We start from the raw sequence: 18,103 nt of genomic DNA, 5'->3' as shown, positions 1-18,103 counted from the left end.
GCCAGAAAATAATTTCTGCAGTATTTTTCCTCATAATTTTTGAACAGACAATGCCCTTCTATAGAAATCTGTGGGTAAAATGTCACATTGGTTCTGCAAACAGATTTGCCAACATTGTATTTTGAGTGCCTCTATGTCAACTGCTGTATCACTGAGGCATTCTGTTTGTGGAGTATACGGTGTATATGAATGGTGTCTGAACCCTAACAGGCATAGCTGAATTGAGGGAAATAAATGTAAAAGCTAGCCTAAATAAGTTAGCTATACGTCCCTTTCAATACATTCAACATTCTTTGCTAACTGAACTACTGGCTGTTGTTCATTTACAGATGTTAATGTAGAAGATCAAATGTTACAAACCAGGAAGGAATGTCATTGCTATCTAAGAATGCTAACTAGATAGCTTACCTCAGAGTTTCTTACAGTCATCTTATACCTCAGTATAAGATATATAAGACTGTTTGCAGTTCATACAGTGTGTCTTTCACCAAAAAATCAAGACTTTAGCTGCCAATTGATACTATTACTGCTGACAGATGATAGTTCCCCTTCTTTACTGTTATGGTCTGATTACTCTACCCTATGCCTATCATGCACAATTGTATTTGTACTATTTTGCAACAGCTTGTTGACAAGAAAAAACATCCCTTGCTGCCAGCACCAGTGTTCCTGGTGTCCAGGGGCCAGGGTGTACAGTGACTCCAGTTTTATGGCATTGATTGATGACGCAGTCCCGGATTAGATAACAGGTCAGGGATTGATTAACAGGCAACGGTGCTCTACCACCAGCTCAGCAGCTCAGCGCGTAACTGTGTACAGCAATGAGGAAATGTGGGATGAGCCTGCTCACATGACCTGCCCATGCGGCCTGGCCAACAGACCCACTAAGAATCTGTGCCACAAAGTTCTGGCTCACTGCGCCCAGCAACATCTCAAAAACATTCGCAAAGCCTGGTGCTGTAATGCGGCCTGCCTCCCATCTCAGCAAGCGTAAACATCGCATCACATACTAAATGGAAGGGCATAAATTATGATGTTCTAACGTTCCTGGAAGACAGACGTCAATGGAGCCGTACATTTGTGCCACCCTTAATGCACACAATTAATTACTTAATTTGAGTTGGACTTACATCATTATGAGTAATCCACAATAATGTTCATTGAAGGACTATGTCCTATTAATTAATGCTCTGCATAAAAGCCATTACAACTTAGAACCGGATAAACTCTTGTGAAATCAGTGCTATTTTCTGGTTGATAAGCAAAGAGCACTGTCATATCAAGGCACACCACTTACACATGCTGTTCCTTTGCTAAAATATTCTCTTTCAAGGGTTTACAGGGAACCAAACCATCAGCAACTCGCAGGTTGTGGATTTACAGGACTCAATAAACCAATTATGAAAATAATACTTTATCCATTTAAACAACCTACTACACCTGAATTACTTTCCTAATCAACAAGAAATAGCCTTCACAGAAGAATAGAGGGAAAGGCTTTACCATTACAATATCCCATCTGTACAAATTTATACAAGCAGCTCTGAGAACAATGCAGATTATATAAATGCAACCCTGAGAGTGACTTGTACATCACTCAGAACTGAAAGGACTCAGAAAAGCACAGATGAAAGCAAAATGAAGATTCTGGATGGGAAAAGTGTTCAGTGTCACTGGGGCAAGGGAGGGGCTCTACAGCTACGAGAACAGTGCGACTGAACACTTTGTACAGACACAACTGTACCTCGGTGACCCACTATTTAGACGTCAAGGTTTTTGTGCAGAAAAAGACAAGGACGACATCTGTAACCAAGTTTAACAATTTTCCAACTACTCTAAAGACACCGTGGTTTCTTGGTAGGGCTGGGCAATATGGACCAAAAATCACATCTCGGTATTTTTAGGCTGAATGGCGATACACGATATACACTCACTGAGCACTTTATTAGGAACACTATACTAATACTGGGGAGGGCCTCCCTTTGCTCTAAAAACCTCAACCAAAGCCTCAATTCTTCGTGGCATGGGTTCCACAAGATGTTGGAAACATTCCTTTGAGATTCTGGTCCATGTTGTCATGATTGCATCATGCAATTTCTGCAGATTTGTCAGCTGCACATTCATGCTGTGAATCTCCCATTCTACCACATCCCAAAGGTGTTCTATTGGATTCAGATCCACAGGAAGGCCACTGAAGAACATGTTCATGAAACCAGTTTGACACCACTTTTGCTTTGTGACATGGTGCATTATCATGCTGGAAGTAGCCATTAGAAGATGGTTAAATTGTGGCAATGAAGGGATGCACATGGTCAGGAACAATATTCAAATAGGCTGTGGCATTCAAGCGATGATTGATTGGTATTAACAGGCCCAAAGTGTGCCAAGAAAACATTCCCCACATCATTACACAACCACCACCAGCCTGGACTGTTGACACAAGGCAGGTTGGGTCGTGCTGCTGGCGCCAAATTCTGACCCTACCATCTGTGTGCCTCAGCAGAAATCGAGATTCATCAGGCCAGGCTACGTTTTTCCAGTCATCAACTGTCCAGTTTTGATGAGCCTATGCTCACTGCAGCCTCAGCTTTCTGTTCTTAGCTGACAGAAGTGGAACCCTATGTGGTCTTCTGCTGTTGTAGCCCATCCACCTCAAAGTTCAACGTGTTGTGCATTCTGAGATGCTTTTCTGCTCACCACAATTGTACAGAGTGGTTATCTGAGTTAATGTAACCTTTCTGTCAGCTCAAACCAGTCTGGCCATTCTCAGTTGACCTCTCTCATAAACAATGCGTTTCCGTCTGCGGAACTGACGCTCACTGGATGTTTTTTTGTTTTTGGCACCATTGTGAGTAAACTCTAAAGACTGTTGTGCATGAAAATCCCAGAAGATCAGCAGTTACAGTAATACTCAAACCAGCCTGTCTGGCACCAACAATCACGTCACAGTCGAAATCACTGAGATCACATTTTTTCCCCCATTCTGATGGTTGATGTGAACATTAACTGAAGCTCCTGACCCATATCTGCATGATTTTATGCATTGCACTGCTGCCACACGATTGGCTGATTAGATAATTTCATGAATAAGTAGGTGTATAGGTGTTCCTAATAAAGTGCTCAGTGACTGTATCGCAGTATTTTCTATGAAGTGGGCTAAATGTTCAGTTGTAAGTCAAACCCACATGTGAGATGTCACAAGCACTTTAAAACAGACTTTGATCAAAATAAAATGCAAAGACAGGGTTTCCTTTCCCGTTTCAAAATATACAGCTGCAAAACATGTAAATGAGAAATTATATCGGCAGTGTGGAAGCCAGGAGCCAGAAATGCCCATAAGTAACAAGCGACAAGGGCTCCTGTGTCGTCCGCGTGACTGTAGGGTAACCCTACCCCCTACAGCACATGGACGACACAGGAGCCCTTGTCACTTGTCGCTTATGGGCATTCCTGGTGGCGATTTACAGCGACAAAGAGACAAGTGGCCGTTTTAGCAAACATCATGACATTAGATTATGATCATTTAGCAGATGCTCTTATCCAGAATGACTTACATACTGTATAGTATGTAGTAAGTGTATCCATTTATACAGCTGGATATTTACTGACGCAATTGTGGGTTAAGTACCTTGGCCAAGGGCACAACAGCAGTGCCCCAGCAGGGATATAAACCAGCAACCTTATCTATGAGCCCTGCTCCTTACCACTATACCACACTGTTGTATGTGTAGAATCTGTAATATTATTATTGTGTTTCTCTAAAATAAAAGAAAAAGAAAAGGTTGTTGTTCTAATAATCACTCAGAGGATAAAACCCTCTCCTTGTTTAATCTTATACTTTTCCAGTGATAATCTAAGGGTGGAACACCTTTCTGGGTCCAAAATGCCATAGTTCTATAGTGGCAGAAAAAAGAACAGATGCCTACCAGTCTAGCAACTTTAAACATGATTGCTGGTGATATTATTCTAAGAAGCAATTTAGGCGATGTAGGTTCAGGTGATTCGGGTGACTGTGTTCAATTTTGTAAACCTTACTACACAACATGGGATCTTCATTTAAATGTATAATGGTGCCAGGCATATGTGGTACAAATGAAACTGATAAAATCAAACTCAAGCCTTTGGAAAAGCCAGCAATAACTAAACCATATTTTACCAAAAAATCTCAAAATAACAAATCGAAAACAACTAATCAGCTAACTCCCCCCTAAAAAAAATTATTTTCAATCTCTTTCTCAGTACAGTCCATATATCTGATATACAGTCCATATATCTGAAGCAACATCATGGAGACCCTGTAGCAAAGGGTGAGAGCAGTCACCCCACCTGGCCTCGAACCCAGGTCTACAGGGGTACCAACCATGCGACTTTGACCACAATGCCAAAGAGCCGCCTTGGTGTTGTGGTCAAAGTCGCATGGTTGGTACCCCGTAGACCCGGGTTCGAGGCCGGGTGGGGTGACTGCTCTTGCCCTTCGCTACAAATGGTGTCAATGGTGGGATGGCTTGCCGCGAGGCCATTGGAGGCGTGCCCAGTGTGTGAGCCATATGAGGGACCCCCAGGTTCGGTTGACCCCGGTGTGAGGAACCCCAGAGATGGGTGAAGCACTAGTGAGTGGGGCACCCTGGGATGGGAGAAGTATGGAAAGGGAATGCGAGAGGAACGCCATGGTGCATGAAGCACATGGGCGTGCTTCCCGAAGGGGAGGGCAGTGTGACGGAGTGCCGTCACCATGGTTGAGTATGCGCTCTGACTGCCATACCAAAGAGCCTGGCTCTTTGGTGTTGCAGTCAAAGTCGCATGGTTGGTACCCTATAGACCCGGGTTTGAGGCCGGGTGGGGTGACTGCTCTTGCCCTTTGCTTCAGACCCAAAGACCCTATAAACACATGGAGTTTTAGTAAATGTTTATGATTTTTTAATTTACATCTTTGATATGAATATAACATTGCCAACGGGGTACCACATCACCATCTACACTGTCAGCATTCATTGGCATTATAGAGTGCTGCTGTAACAGCAGTAATAATACACATCTGTAATAGATTTCTTCCCTGAGATTTACTTTCTTTAGTTAATCAAAGTGACAATATCCTGATTTCATATTAACATTTATGATACAGTCAATGTCCTTACTGTTGCACCTAACCTATTGGGATCAGTGTGGATTCTCCAAAATAATTACTGAAATTCGGTAATAAACAAACCTGGCTGAGTTTGGCCCTAAAGCCATAAAGTTTCCAAGCATTGAAAATCTGCCAGCTTCATGCCTATGCCATAGCCAGACACCAGCCTATCCATGTGACTTTTGAGAAGAGTGTAGCCATTTCTCAAATTAAAAAGACCACAACAGGGAATTAATTACACAGTGCACAATCCAAACAACACTGGTCAACATTTCAAAAACTGACAACAGGGAAATCCCTTTGCTTCTCTTAATTGCTCAATACACAATAAAAACAAGTTCCAGACAGAAAAACACAATGCATTACTGTACCTTGTTTACCATCTAATAACAATGTGGTAATGAGCCATGGGGCACGGGATCTACCATGGGGATGGGATCTAGCAATCTGACTAAGAAGCCCCTTCTTATGAGGAAAGAGGCCTCATAATAACTCTAGGGTCAAGGCCCCCATGCCCTTATGTAACAGATGATGAAAGTGTACAATGAGGTACGCCAATATACTATATCAAACTGGGTATGCACTCAAAATTGGTTGGAGAATGGTGGGACAAATGCTACTCATGCAGATAAACTAAACGCGCCATCATTAAGGGAAAACATAATGTGGCCACACACTAATGACATGTGTCACTGTAAACACTGGTATATGACAATGCAGCCTATCCATGTCACGACTCAGCATCACTCAAAGAGTGCAGCTGCAAAACTGCATTCTGCTCTGACAGAAGGCTAGTCTTTAAATTTCACTGCTCCACGCATAACTGCACCATCATAAGCTCGGAACAAACATCCTAAAATAATATTACATCTGCTCCTGTCATTTTCTGCAATAAAAAAACACTGGAACAAAAACAAAAAACCCTGTTACTGTAACAGGGTGTATGTATTTCTTGTCCCACTTACAGTTTCCAAAACACCTGTTAACAAGTATTTGATAAGTGAAGAATAACAGAGGAGTAATTCAGACTCATTCTGAAAACTCAGTGAGTTGCTTTAAATGTGCAAACAGGCAAAAGTCATGGCATAAGGCTGGCAGAAAAAGGTAAGGAGCATGTTAAAGACAGACGTTAGGTTCTTCTTGCTGGAAAACAAATTCCTTGCTTCAACTTCAAACAGAGTATACCTGCCATTGAAGCAGGCTGGCATCTTAATTGAACTGTGCCCACAAATATTTTAACCCGTCAAAGCATCACAAATCATGCTTGCAGGCTTCAGAACAGCTTCTGCATAATCTAGAAAAGAGCAATTCAAGCAGGTCTCTTGCTGAATAAACTTATTTCAACTGAAATATCAGACATGAGCTAATGTTTGAGGAGTGATTTCATGAGTTAGTAAGAACTATTTATTCTAAGATATATGGTATATGATACACATCCTTCGGTTTGAATTTTCTGAAATTCACAAAAAAAGCTAATCACTTTACTACTAGCAACATTACAATGCAGTCTGACTGTGAAGTAGTTGCTGTAAATGTAATTTAAACAGTTTGCCTTAGAGACCCAATCATTATGAAGATTTTGCAAAACAGGTTTCATGCAGTCATGTTTGTATTATTTTTTGTTGCAGTGTACCATAATTCTAAACAAAGGTCTTGACTCATATCTGCCATATTTTTAATGGAATGAAATAAAAAAAGGTATTCAACAGTTTCTATGCCTGGTAACTTGTAGGGCAAGACACTGGTGTGCCATTTTCCACATATGCTGTAATCTATTGCAAACTACTGCAAACTTGCTAGTTTTGAGTTTCACAAAGTGTCTTTGCTTGCTGAAGTCAAGGCTAACCATGTCGGCTATCTCTCCCACAGCCAAAATATACATTTTTTTGTCTTCACTCTTTGTATCATAGAGTTTACTACAGTAGCAGTGTCTCTCTGAAGTTTACACGTTTGTAACTGAAATATTAAAGTGCATTTTTCCCCTTCTGTAGCCCTATTTTAGAAGCTCTAACTGTATGTACATTAGGCCCATCTCACCGCAGCAACCTCTGAAATTGTGCAGAAGTGCTGAAGCGAGAAGAATGCAATCCTCTGATATACTCCCTAGCAGCTATTTTTCTCACTGTAATTCACACAGCGCACTGTACTGGAGTGGGTGCTCATTGAAGGACAGCTGCTATTCCACTGATGTCATCCATGCAACTCGCAGGCGCCTGACCAATCACAGGGTGCCTGAGAGAGGTGATGTGAGGAAGCCCTGACTGACCTTTCTACATCTACCCTGGTGGAACAAAGCCAGTCTGGCTTGAGTGAAAATACCAAAGCAAGCATTTCTTTCTTTCGGCACAATGCACCATACTCAGCCATTCATCAAAATTATACATACTGTTGATGTTTGGTTTCTTAATTGCACTTTTCTACTGAAAACAACTGGACAGGAGTAAATGATAAGTATTTGTTGTATCTTATCAACCCGGCAAATTTATTTTGTTTGTTCCATTCTTCCTTATTTTCACTGAATCCACAATAATCCAAAACCACAAAGCCATGTCAGCGTTTGCACTTATTGAATATAAGCCTAACACTGATATTACTATAGTATGTTATATTAGAGTAGTATATTTTATATTGTTGAACAGTATTATTTATACTGGATTTCTGGGCAATATGGACAATTCCAGCAAACCTGATGCTGGAGAGAAATACCTGGTAATCAAGAATATAAAAAATTGCACTATGGTATGAATAGAAATATTTAATATTCAATGAGGCCCTTTTAGTAATCAGCTTATACCCTCTTATACATCATTACGCCGTACCATTTAGTTTCTGTAGTTGTGTTTCACTAAGTAGTTACACAGTGAAAAGCAAAAGCAATCTCAATAAGGCAAAAAATATTTAATAATGTGGCAAACAATACCAAGTACACACGCATAACCTATCATGAATAAATCAATTCAAACTGAATTAATTTCCATTTTAAATGAACACAAAATGGCAAGATTTATTTTAGATAATCTTCACAACAAAGGACTGTCATACCCCTTAAACACCCAACAATTATTATACTGAAATGATGGGCTAACAGTGGAATTAATAGCTGGACTTAAGCTGATTTCAAATCATAACAACAACTTGCACAGAGCTCCAAGAAATATGGTTTCACAAGCTACATTAGTGAATAGTAAGTGACACCAAACAGTTATTTTATACTTGCAGCAAAATGAGTGATTGTGCCAAAAGGCTACGCCTGAAATTTTCCATGCAGACCTAAGGCTTAACAGAAGATATCTTGTGCAGAGCTATTATAAATTTTACATTCTGAAGAAAAAAGGATGTTAAAAAATCCAAGCAGACAATATTTTACATAATAGTTTACATGCACAAACAACAGTGTTTTTTAAAAGATCATCACAGGAAATGGCATTCTCATACAGTCATACACACAAATAGAAAGACGTATATGTATACCAACATGTATGTACAAAAAATAAAACTTTTCGATTTACTTAAAAACACCAAGCCATTTGTTAGCAGTTATCAATCAAACTCATCAAGTAAAGAGAGAAAATCAGATGCATAAAATAACTAGCTGTATAACTTGTTGGACTGATTTAGGCACCTGCATGTGTGATAGTAGCCAACTAACACAGATAATTTCAGTGTTTTATAGCACACAATAGCCAAATTATAACATAAAGCCAAATTCCAAACATGTAGCTAGCATAATAAATTGAATCTGTGACACTAAAAAGCAATGTTCATTCTTCAATGGAAATTGCTGGCCATAATAAATATTAAAATATTCACACATTAAATTTCACTTGGGAGTCATGTTGAACCAGATTCTTCAACGGCCCTGAGGTATATCCACCAAACTTGTCCAAGACTGTCGGATTCAGTGCTAGTTAGGGCAGTTTACCTAATTCCCCTGTCAAGTGTTTCAAGTTAACATGCTGCAACATCTCTTGTTTCGGAAGGTACAAGTACTTGATAAAAAGAATGGCTTTCAAATATGGGGAATGTGAATAGCATTGAATCATACAATGACTCACACATTCCTCATTAATGGTCTGTGTAGATTAACTCAAAGTAAGGTTTTGCACCACAGCAACCCTATTTGACAATCTACCAGGCCACTTTCAGTAGGACAGCAGAAAGGTAAATACATCAGGTTCATAAATTCCAGTTCCATAAACCAGGATAAAATTGTTTACCATCAAATTCTTTTTGCTTTTTTTTATTTATAAATCCCTCCTTTTTCACTTTTAGCCATTTTCTCATCTGAAATCCAGACTGTCTGTAATAAATCAATTAATAGCTGCACTTTTATGAATTCTACAAAATGCAGATTGTTGTACAGCAAATACTGCCAGTGTTCTGCTCATTGTGGGGGGTATTCTCCCAATCACGTGTAAGTCCTTTTTTGCGCGCCTCCAGTTACACGCATTTCTGTTACACGTATTCTCCCCTACGCACTCCGATCACACCCACAGTGCTTAACCTCAGAATGAAGGAGGGCTCATGAAAGAGGCGTGATTTATTTAAGATAGAAGTAGACTGAGTCACAACCTCGTTTGTTGTGGTTGTCAGGAAACATGGAATGAGGACTTAAGCATTTACCATGTGAATGCCACTGAAATCCATTCAAACCACAAACAGACTCTGATTTTGAAAATAAATGGAAAGAGAGAGCTATATTACGAATCGGCTCAAAGGAAAGCATTTGTTTCTATGTATGACATAAACCCAAAAAATAAAGTAAATATGCCAAACAACACATGTGCTGGGCCTATGTCTAAAGACATGTTTGATGTGTGGAGATTCATTAACCCTTTCAAACGTAAGTTGTTTTTATGCTATGTAGCGCGCATGTTAGGCTACGTTACATGGATCATTATGTTTTCATTAGCGTTATTAAGCTTCTCATAGTTTTCAGTTAGCATTTGCTATATTTTTTAAATGTTAAATCGCTGTTTCATCAAAGCTAAAATTAGCTAGAATTTTTCCAATCTAGTTTTCTAATCACACCGGTTTTATCTTACGCACTAAACAGCTAATCACACTGTTGTGACCATACGCGCAAATGGGTTAATAAAAAACGCGCTATTGAGGAAAAGGTGCAACAAAATGCATATTCCAATGCATATTCCATATTCTATGCTTGAACTCATGCTGAGCAGCCTGTTATTAAAAATTCATTAGTAATCACTCATCATGGCTCTTCCAAAGTACTCTCTATTAGCTAAATTGATTAATGAATGGGTAACGCTCTTTATACTCATCTTAATTGATATTTCTGTTTTACTCTAATTGAAGTAATTATTTACCAGGTTTGTTCACAATACCATGTGATGTAAAACGTTTTTTTTTCTGTTTAACAATATAATATAGAGTTACAAGAAATGTTATTGTAGTTTAAAAATAATGACACACAAATATCATAAATTTTGAACTTTATTTGTATATGTATAATAATGTTAAAAATAGGCCTACCGCCAACTTAAAAGGCAATATGGCGTTTAGCCAGGTAGTGGTGCTGGACTTACTACAGCTCTCAGAAGCGCGTAGCTGAAAAGTGTGTAAGTCAAGGGCAGAATACGCGTAAATAGTGTTTAAATAAGAAACGCCCAGATTTTTGGGTTGCTCCGCCCGAAGCGTATAACTGCCTTCATGGCGCGCAAATCATAGACTTAAATCAAGGGGAGAATATGTGTAGGCTGAAAAATGCGTAGCTGCGCGCTTTTTTTGACTTATGCGCATGGGAGAATACACCCCACGTGTTTGCAAGTGCAACTACTAGTGGTCAGTAATGGCAATGACAAATAAAATGACTGCTGTGACAATAATATTTCCAGATTAATTTTTATTATTTACTTATATACACTTACATGATTGGCCCTTTCCCTTCCCCTGTAAGTATTTGAATACTAAAATGACTTGAAATTCACACTCCTAGTCTCTATCGGTAAACCTGATTCATTACCTCTCTATGAGCAGAAGACTACTGGTATATCAATCTGCCACCACGTGGTATACCTAAATATACCTGTCTTCTGACAGTTGTGGGCCTTCAGTGAATTCACTGAAGGGTATGACAGTTTACCACTGCAGTAGGTAAGGAAGTATGGAATATGGTATTAAAATATGGAATAACCCCCAAACTAATGGAGCTCCTCATTTTAATGGTTGGGAGCACTCTATGAAAAAATAGAGAACCTAAGAAACTGCTATCTTAAAAGAAATAAAAATTTGGACTACAGTTAAAAATTGAAGAACATATATATAAGTTAAAAATATATAACTGTCTTTGCAAGAATTTGCCATGCTTTCAGTGAACCAACTAGGAGGTGTGAGAAGCGATGGTACAATGTAATCTTTAATTGCTGCTTGCCACTCTCAAATGCAACCAGCTTTTATGAACATAGCCCCTAGACTTATATTCTTGGAAATTCTTAGTTTGAGATTGCACTTAAGTCTTGAAATACATTTTCACTTAAAATGTGTACCTCTGAGTATATTTATAGAGGTGCTGTGTGCAACCTACAATAAAGAATTGGGACAAGCTCTCAAACAAAAGACAAAGTGTGCCTTATGTTGCTAGAAAGGCCATGTGATGACCCTGAATACACATATAAATTAAATTCCAAATTTATCCTTTTTCCTTTTCTATCCATATTATCTTTTTGACAGGATTTATTTATGTTTGCCACAATGAAAAGCTAATTAGATGTGAGGTGCAGCATAATGAGAATGTCCCCAAACTTTATACATTTCATATTTTTCACAAATTTCAGAATTTTTCTATCCCAACTGCTCAGGTCAACAGATAAATAAAACCATATGTTAACGCATAACCAAAGGGATATAGATTGTGAATAGCATAAAGTAAGCAAACTGTGCCATCTACATAACCGTTTTGTAAAATCAGTTACATGAATCTTAATCTTTAGCTATGGACAATATCAGCTGAGCCAATATTACGACAGCTACATGTTTGCTAAAAGACATGTGGTCACCACTGTGGTCACTACTACTACAAAATACCTACCCAGTCTAATCAGTTTATTCTTAAGGTTACAGACCTCAAAGACATTCTGCACTGGAGAAAAATTGCAAGCCTGAAATATGACCACCTGTTTGCACAAATCTGCAATTCATTCCTAATGAATGTCCCAAATTTGAGATGAATGAGTGAATGTTGTAAAACATTACTGTCATGATAAAATGAATTTGAAAGCCACCATGCTCATGGCTTACAATCCATGGTGACATAAATGTTTTTCAGACATACGTGGATCCAGTTTAGCATGCCATACTGGAAGCTGAGCCAACAGTTGAAGTAATATGAAAAGTCATGCAAAAATACAAGTGTATATTAGGTGTTCCTATAGGCATGGACAGGTAACAACAGCAATTCCAAGCAGCTTGCACACATATGGAATTCATGCTTGGCCAATGTGTCAAACAAGAGAAGAACAAATGAATGAACATGTTAAAAGTTACTGATATTCGTGGAGAACAAGTCTGAGAGCCACAGTGGTCTGGGATGAAGAGCAATGAAAAGTATTGTATGTATATGTGTGCCAGATCTGAGTCAGGTAAAAGATTTGCATGGAAGAAAAACAGGAAAAAATATGTTTAAAGAAGAAAAGAAGGACTTTTGAAGTCCTAGTAAGCAGATCAACACCATTAAAATGTCCAGTTCTTGACCTCCCATTTATATTCCTCCAGACATGGCTGAGTTGCCATTAACTTTAGGAAACCAAAACTGCTGCCAGAGATACCTTTCGTACAGCCAGACAGACATCTGTAACTGCATTCAAATGCAGTTTCTTTCGTGCAATCCGCTCGCCAAAATACTTCCTACTGTTACTTGTATTTTTCACCTTCCCCAGAAAAGAAAAATATATGGAAATATGGAGGTGGATCATCGGTTTTTACTTTCAAAGGCAACAATAATAAGGTTTTCAGAGAAGATATCCTCAAATCCAGCCACAAGAAAAACCATAAATATCATACATCAAAAGAAAGAGTGCAAAAAGAAACATACCCATATTACAGATGCACAGGTGTAATGGTGAAGAAGTATTACTTATGAAACTGTGGGACAGATATTTATGACATCAACAGCAATGCAAAAAAGCCTATAATCATGGACGTAATCATAGAAGATGAATCATACAATATCTATTCTTACATTCTCGCAACAACAAATACTACATGTTCCATCTTCACAAATTCTACAAAAGGTTGCTGAATAGAACACAGAATATACAGTATTCATCATTTAAAATATAAAGTCTTCAAATTTGTAAGCAAATTGAAAGATGGAAAAACAGCTTTACCAAACCATTTTATTGGTTTAGCCAAAATATAATATTTTCATCATTATATCATTTGGAGGAATTTTCAGGTTATTATTTTATTTGACTGCATTTTGAAGCTTTCAGAACATTTTTTTTCTACATTACTTTCTGTGCCCGTGTTAATACAATGTGGACATGATGTTAAAATAACTGAACAATACATATTGATTTTTATTGAGTATTTTTCTCTCTTCAGTATATTGTATTATATATTTACATATAATACATTATTATATATTTCTGTCTTCAATTATGTGTATCTATAATCAGCAAATAGGCTCCAGCACAATATCTCATATGAACCATGAAAAGTGAAGATAGTCTTGACCTTATTCCCCTTTATCCTGCAAACTCAATTGGTTTCAGTGAATATATTGTCTATTCATGTCCTGCTTTGAAAAACAGCTCTAGACACAGTTATCACAATGATAATTGATCACAGCTGATTCAAAAAAATATCACAGACACTCCTAAATGGCTATGCATTTAGCATTCAAATGCAAATTTAAGGACAGTTACAACATCAGGCACAGAGAAAGAACATGGCAAGTTTCTTGTATGCCACTTCTAATGTTACTAGTACTCCACAAAAAGTCACAGGTAAAACTGTGCCTATTCAATTCCTCTGATTCAGCATACATTGTTAGTTTTGCAGTTAGTTTGTTTAGTTTTAGTATTCTTCCTGAAAGTAGCCTCTAAAAAGATATTAAATGTCAAAGGAAGGAATGAAAATGGGAAAAGGTTCATATATGTGGGTGTACATTCTGTTGAAACATTTGTATCTGAAGTAAGATCATGATTCATTCATTCATTCATTTTCTTTGATATGTTTATTTTAGAAATAGGACTGCATTTGTCGTATGAATATCTTGCATTTGACATTTCCATTAGATTGCATTTATTACGCATTCTTGACCTTACAATCAACTTGAACTTGTCCTTCCGAATGCTAATTGTAAAAACTGTTAGTGGTGAAGTTCTCAATAACATGTAACAATGTAACAATACAGAGAATATATTGTAAATTGGTATAATCCCTACACCCCATACAATTGTCTTTACACAAATCACATCACATCACTGAGCCTTATCTTTGAGCCTTATCTTTCCTGTATACACTTTATACTTTAGGGCAAAACAAATGAGATTAAACATTGACACTGCTGTCATCGCTATCTTCTATAGAGCAAGAGTTGAAATCCAAGCATAATCCTAACATTTGCAAAAAAATTACTCAACAATCCCAAAGCTAAGAAAATGCCTCCTCCCTTTCAAACTGGTCTGCAGAGAGAGTTCTCAGATTTATTCTTGACTTCATTCTGCACACTGTACTTTGAAGGGGAAGTCTTTTTATCTTTGAAACAGACTCATCTTCTAAAGGGCACAACATTGCAATCTTGAAGCACTGCAACTTGCTAGTGTTTGGAAAGCAATCAAATTAATAATCTGGGTTGTCTTGGCTGCAAAGTCCCTGTGAGCATTGTTTCTGCATAAATAAGATCCTGTTGCTGACTTGCAAGTAAACAGGAGGGTTTGTAGGTGCGTGCTCCTAGCAAGTGTGCATTTCCTCTAGGAATTCCAAACTTAATTTCCATTCTGTTTTTAAACCTTGCTGTTTTAGTTGCTCCAGTAACAGAAGTCTCACACATACAGGCTTTCCCGTGAGTTCATTTGAATCAGACTCAATATGAAAATCTTTGGCTCCACTGTATGTTTCTGTTACATTTAAGAAAAAGATAAAACATCAATACATTTCACAAGTAAACTTCCTCATATGTGCACCTTATTTTAGATACTAAAATATATTAAGCGCACAAATACACAAGCGTACAAATAACTTGTTGCAGTTAATTATGGGATGCATCCTTTCTCAGAGGTTTTAAGTTACTGTTGTCTAAAGGGCAGTGTTTGGTACTATTAAAAATTATTTCAATTCACAGCTTAATTTTTCAGACTGAAGAGAATGGAGGTTCTGTCTAGGACTCCTAATTTTAATAAGATTTTCTCTGATCTCTTTAAATGCAATCCAATTTATATAAAGGATCAGGATTACATTGTATCATGAATTACAAACCTTGTCACGTGCTATGGTTGTTGGGGCAGCCTGTTTTGTTTTGAAGTGTTCAGTGATCTCTGGTCCTTAGGGTCTTAAATTCAACTACACGGTGTGTCAGTGCAATTTTTCAGTCAACGGGTTATACAATTTTAAATCACCTTAAATAAAGGTACCTGCTAAGCTATTTCATTTTATAAAATATGACTACTACTACTGTTATTATTATTGTTGTTATTGTAATAATAATACTAATACTACTAATAATAATAACCTGACACTTTTAGGTAGATTATAATTATTGATTACAGTTCAGTGGACTATGGTTGAAAGTAGTTTTGCGGGTTTACTCACATAATCCTTAGAAATAAGCGTTAGTAGCCTACGTTCTGCTTACAAATACATAAAAATAATAAATTCCATTGTGTTACGGCAGCATGTGGTGCTTTTTCAAGAAAATAAATTTGTGCTCATGTTTAAAGAATATTAGGACTAAAATGTAACAATGAAGGCTGACAGGGTTCTTACCTGATATTAGCGTAAGGTACATCCAGCCAATCAGTGACTTCATTTTTCGTGCAAGGGTAATTGGTGTAAGGCATCTTGCCGAGCATCACACCTGGGAACCACTGCTCCGAAGCAGATCGATCCCTCGGGACAACTGCACCACCTCTTCCATATTCAAATGGTTCCACAACAAACGAATTATTTTGTCCGGTACAGTATGGATGAATAGCGTGACGAGAGGGTGCATATTGTGTGTTGCCATTTTCATTATACTTGTACTGAAGTCCCCATGGATCAGTAGGTTCAGTCTTTACGTTCTCTGACTTTATCTTCACGCTATACCGTGCTAAACTGTTGACATACATCTGTTCTATGTTCTCATCCACTTCGTTGGTATGTGCCGAAGTTTTGTTGAAGGCGTGGGACCTTATGTTGTCCCGATCCTCTGACACTGGATTGGTATGACTGTATTGTGTCAGGTTAGCTGGCAACAGCTGGTTAAACTGACAGAAAGCGGAGCGCGCTTCATCCATATTCAGGCAACTCTCGGGCTCCTTAGAAGTTAGGTTATCAATCCCCACATTCAGTCGAGTCTCTTGTCCGTCCCCGTTTGAATATATAGAGCTGAGCTGTTGTAAAGGTGCAACCTCATTCGCCAAGTCTTTTACGTAGGTACTTTTAAACATTCCAGCATACTTATCATTTTGTAGCGGTCGTCCATCATGAACAGTGGAGCATTTGTAGTCTGCCAGCTGGACATTTGCTCCAGTTGCAGGGCATTCCAAAAAAGGCACTTCAAACCTATAGTTTTCTTGACTTCGGTCACTTGCGAGAGATGAAGTATGGTTGGGTCCAGGATCATTCATCTCGTTTGAATCCATGTTTAAACCCAGAGAGACGGAAACGGCTTTGCACAGCTCTCTTGCCGTTTCTGAGATGGTGGTGCTTGCAGGCTCAGCGCGACTGTTCGAAACACAAGCGTCACTGTTTGGATTTATCTCCCGTCTCTGAAGGGGCACAGTTGGTAGCGAGGATTGTCGTTCCGAGTAACAGTCGGACAAGTCGGACAGAAAGGGGTCGTATGCATTTTCATCTGCATTGTCTGGCTCCAGCACACAAGAGAAGCTTTCGCTACCCAATGAGCTTTTTGCAGTACGGATACGTCTGGCTTCAGCCTCAGGCTGCATCGGAAAATTAGCACTGTCAGCTTCCTGCACTCCGATGTCCGAATTACGAGACGTCCCATGACATTGTCCTTTGGCGTTACGGGGTGTCTGTCTGTTCGATTGGCGCATCTCCCAAGGGTGTATATCCTGTAAGAAACTGTACTTTGAACTTGAAAAGTCCAAGCTCTCGGGGCCAGCGCTGTTACTCTGAAATGCAACTCGCACGTTATGAAAAACGTTTTGGTAAGGTCCACGAAAAACGGCGTTTGGGGAGTCGCAAACTCCTCCTAATCCAACCGGAGTCTCCATAGTCCAAAGTTAGCGTCCCTCTTTACACCGATAGGCCGTATGAACCGAGGTTTTTTAAATGTAAACGCACCAGTATAAGTCGATTTGCAGAGACCTTTCGGAAACGCAGGCTATATTTACCTTGTCAATGAATAAAAAGACTTAGAACTTCCAAAAATGTTCTACTAAATAGAAAAAACGAAACAAGCAAGCAGGGAATACCAGCAATTATTTATCGATTAGTTTAACCTACGCTATTAATAAAACATGACGATTTAGTTTGTAAAATCCAATGGCAAGTAATAACTAATATTGTGAAGAATATGTAGTGAATTTACGTAGTTCAGTACTTAAGAGAATTATGAGTGAAAAGTAATAATTATAGCCAAATCTTAAATTATAGCAGTATAAATTAAAAAGGCCAGAGTTGCGCTCTACATCAGCAAGAGCGAAAATAAGTTACCCAGTTTGTTCTCTTCCGTCAAAAGGCTTTAAGATGTTGTTTTTCTTCGCCTTGAAAATGTGGAGTGATAAGACACATTCAGTTTCAACGTCTCCTATTACTAAGTATTTTCACATTAACGCTGCTTTTGAC

At 38.4% G+C, this 18,103-nt stretch overlaps 1 protein-coding gene across 1 annotated transcript in view; it reads right to left on the bottom strand.

Annotated features, from left to right (window-relative positions):
• The window catches only part of ar (androgen receptor), a 41,651-nt gene extending 23,906 nt beyond the window's left edge, over window positions 1-17,745 (bottom strand). Inside the window, exon 1 of the mRNA XM_036522957.1 lies at window positions 16,076-17,745. Within this exon, the coding sequence (XP_036378850.1) occupies window positions 16,076-17,529 (1,454 nt within the window). The 5' untranslated portion in view covers window positions 17,530-17,745. The remainder of the gene's footprint in view (window positions 1-16,075) is intronic.
• Window positions 17,746-18,103: the final 358 nt, after the last annotated feature.

The sequence above is a fragment of the Megalops cyprinoides genome, chromosome 3 (genome assembly GCF_013368585.1).
Source record: "Megalops cyprinoides isolate fMegCyp1 chromosome 3, fMegCyp1.pri, whole genome shotgun sequence".
Classification (NCBI taxonomy): domain Eukaryota; kingdom Metazoa; phylum Chordata; class Actinopteri; order Elopiformes; family Megalopidae; genus Megalops; species Megalops cyprinoides.
The sequence above is the reverse complement of the archived record's forward strand: the minus strand, read 5'-3'. Positions and strand labels throughout refer to the sequence as shown.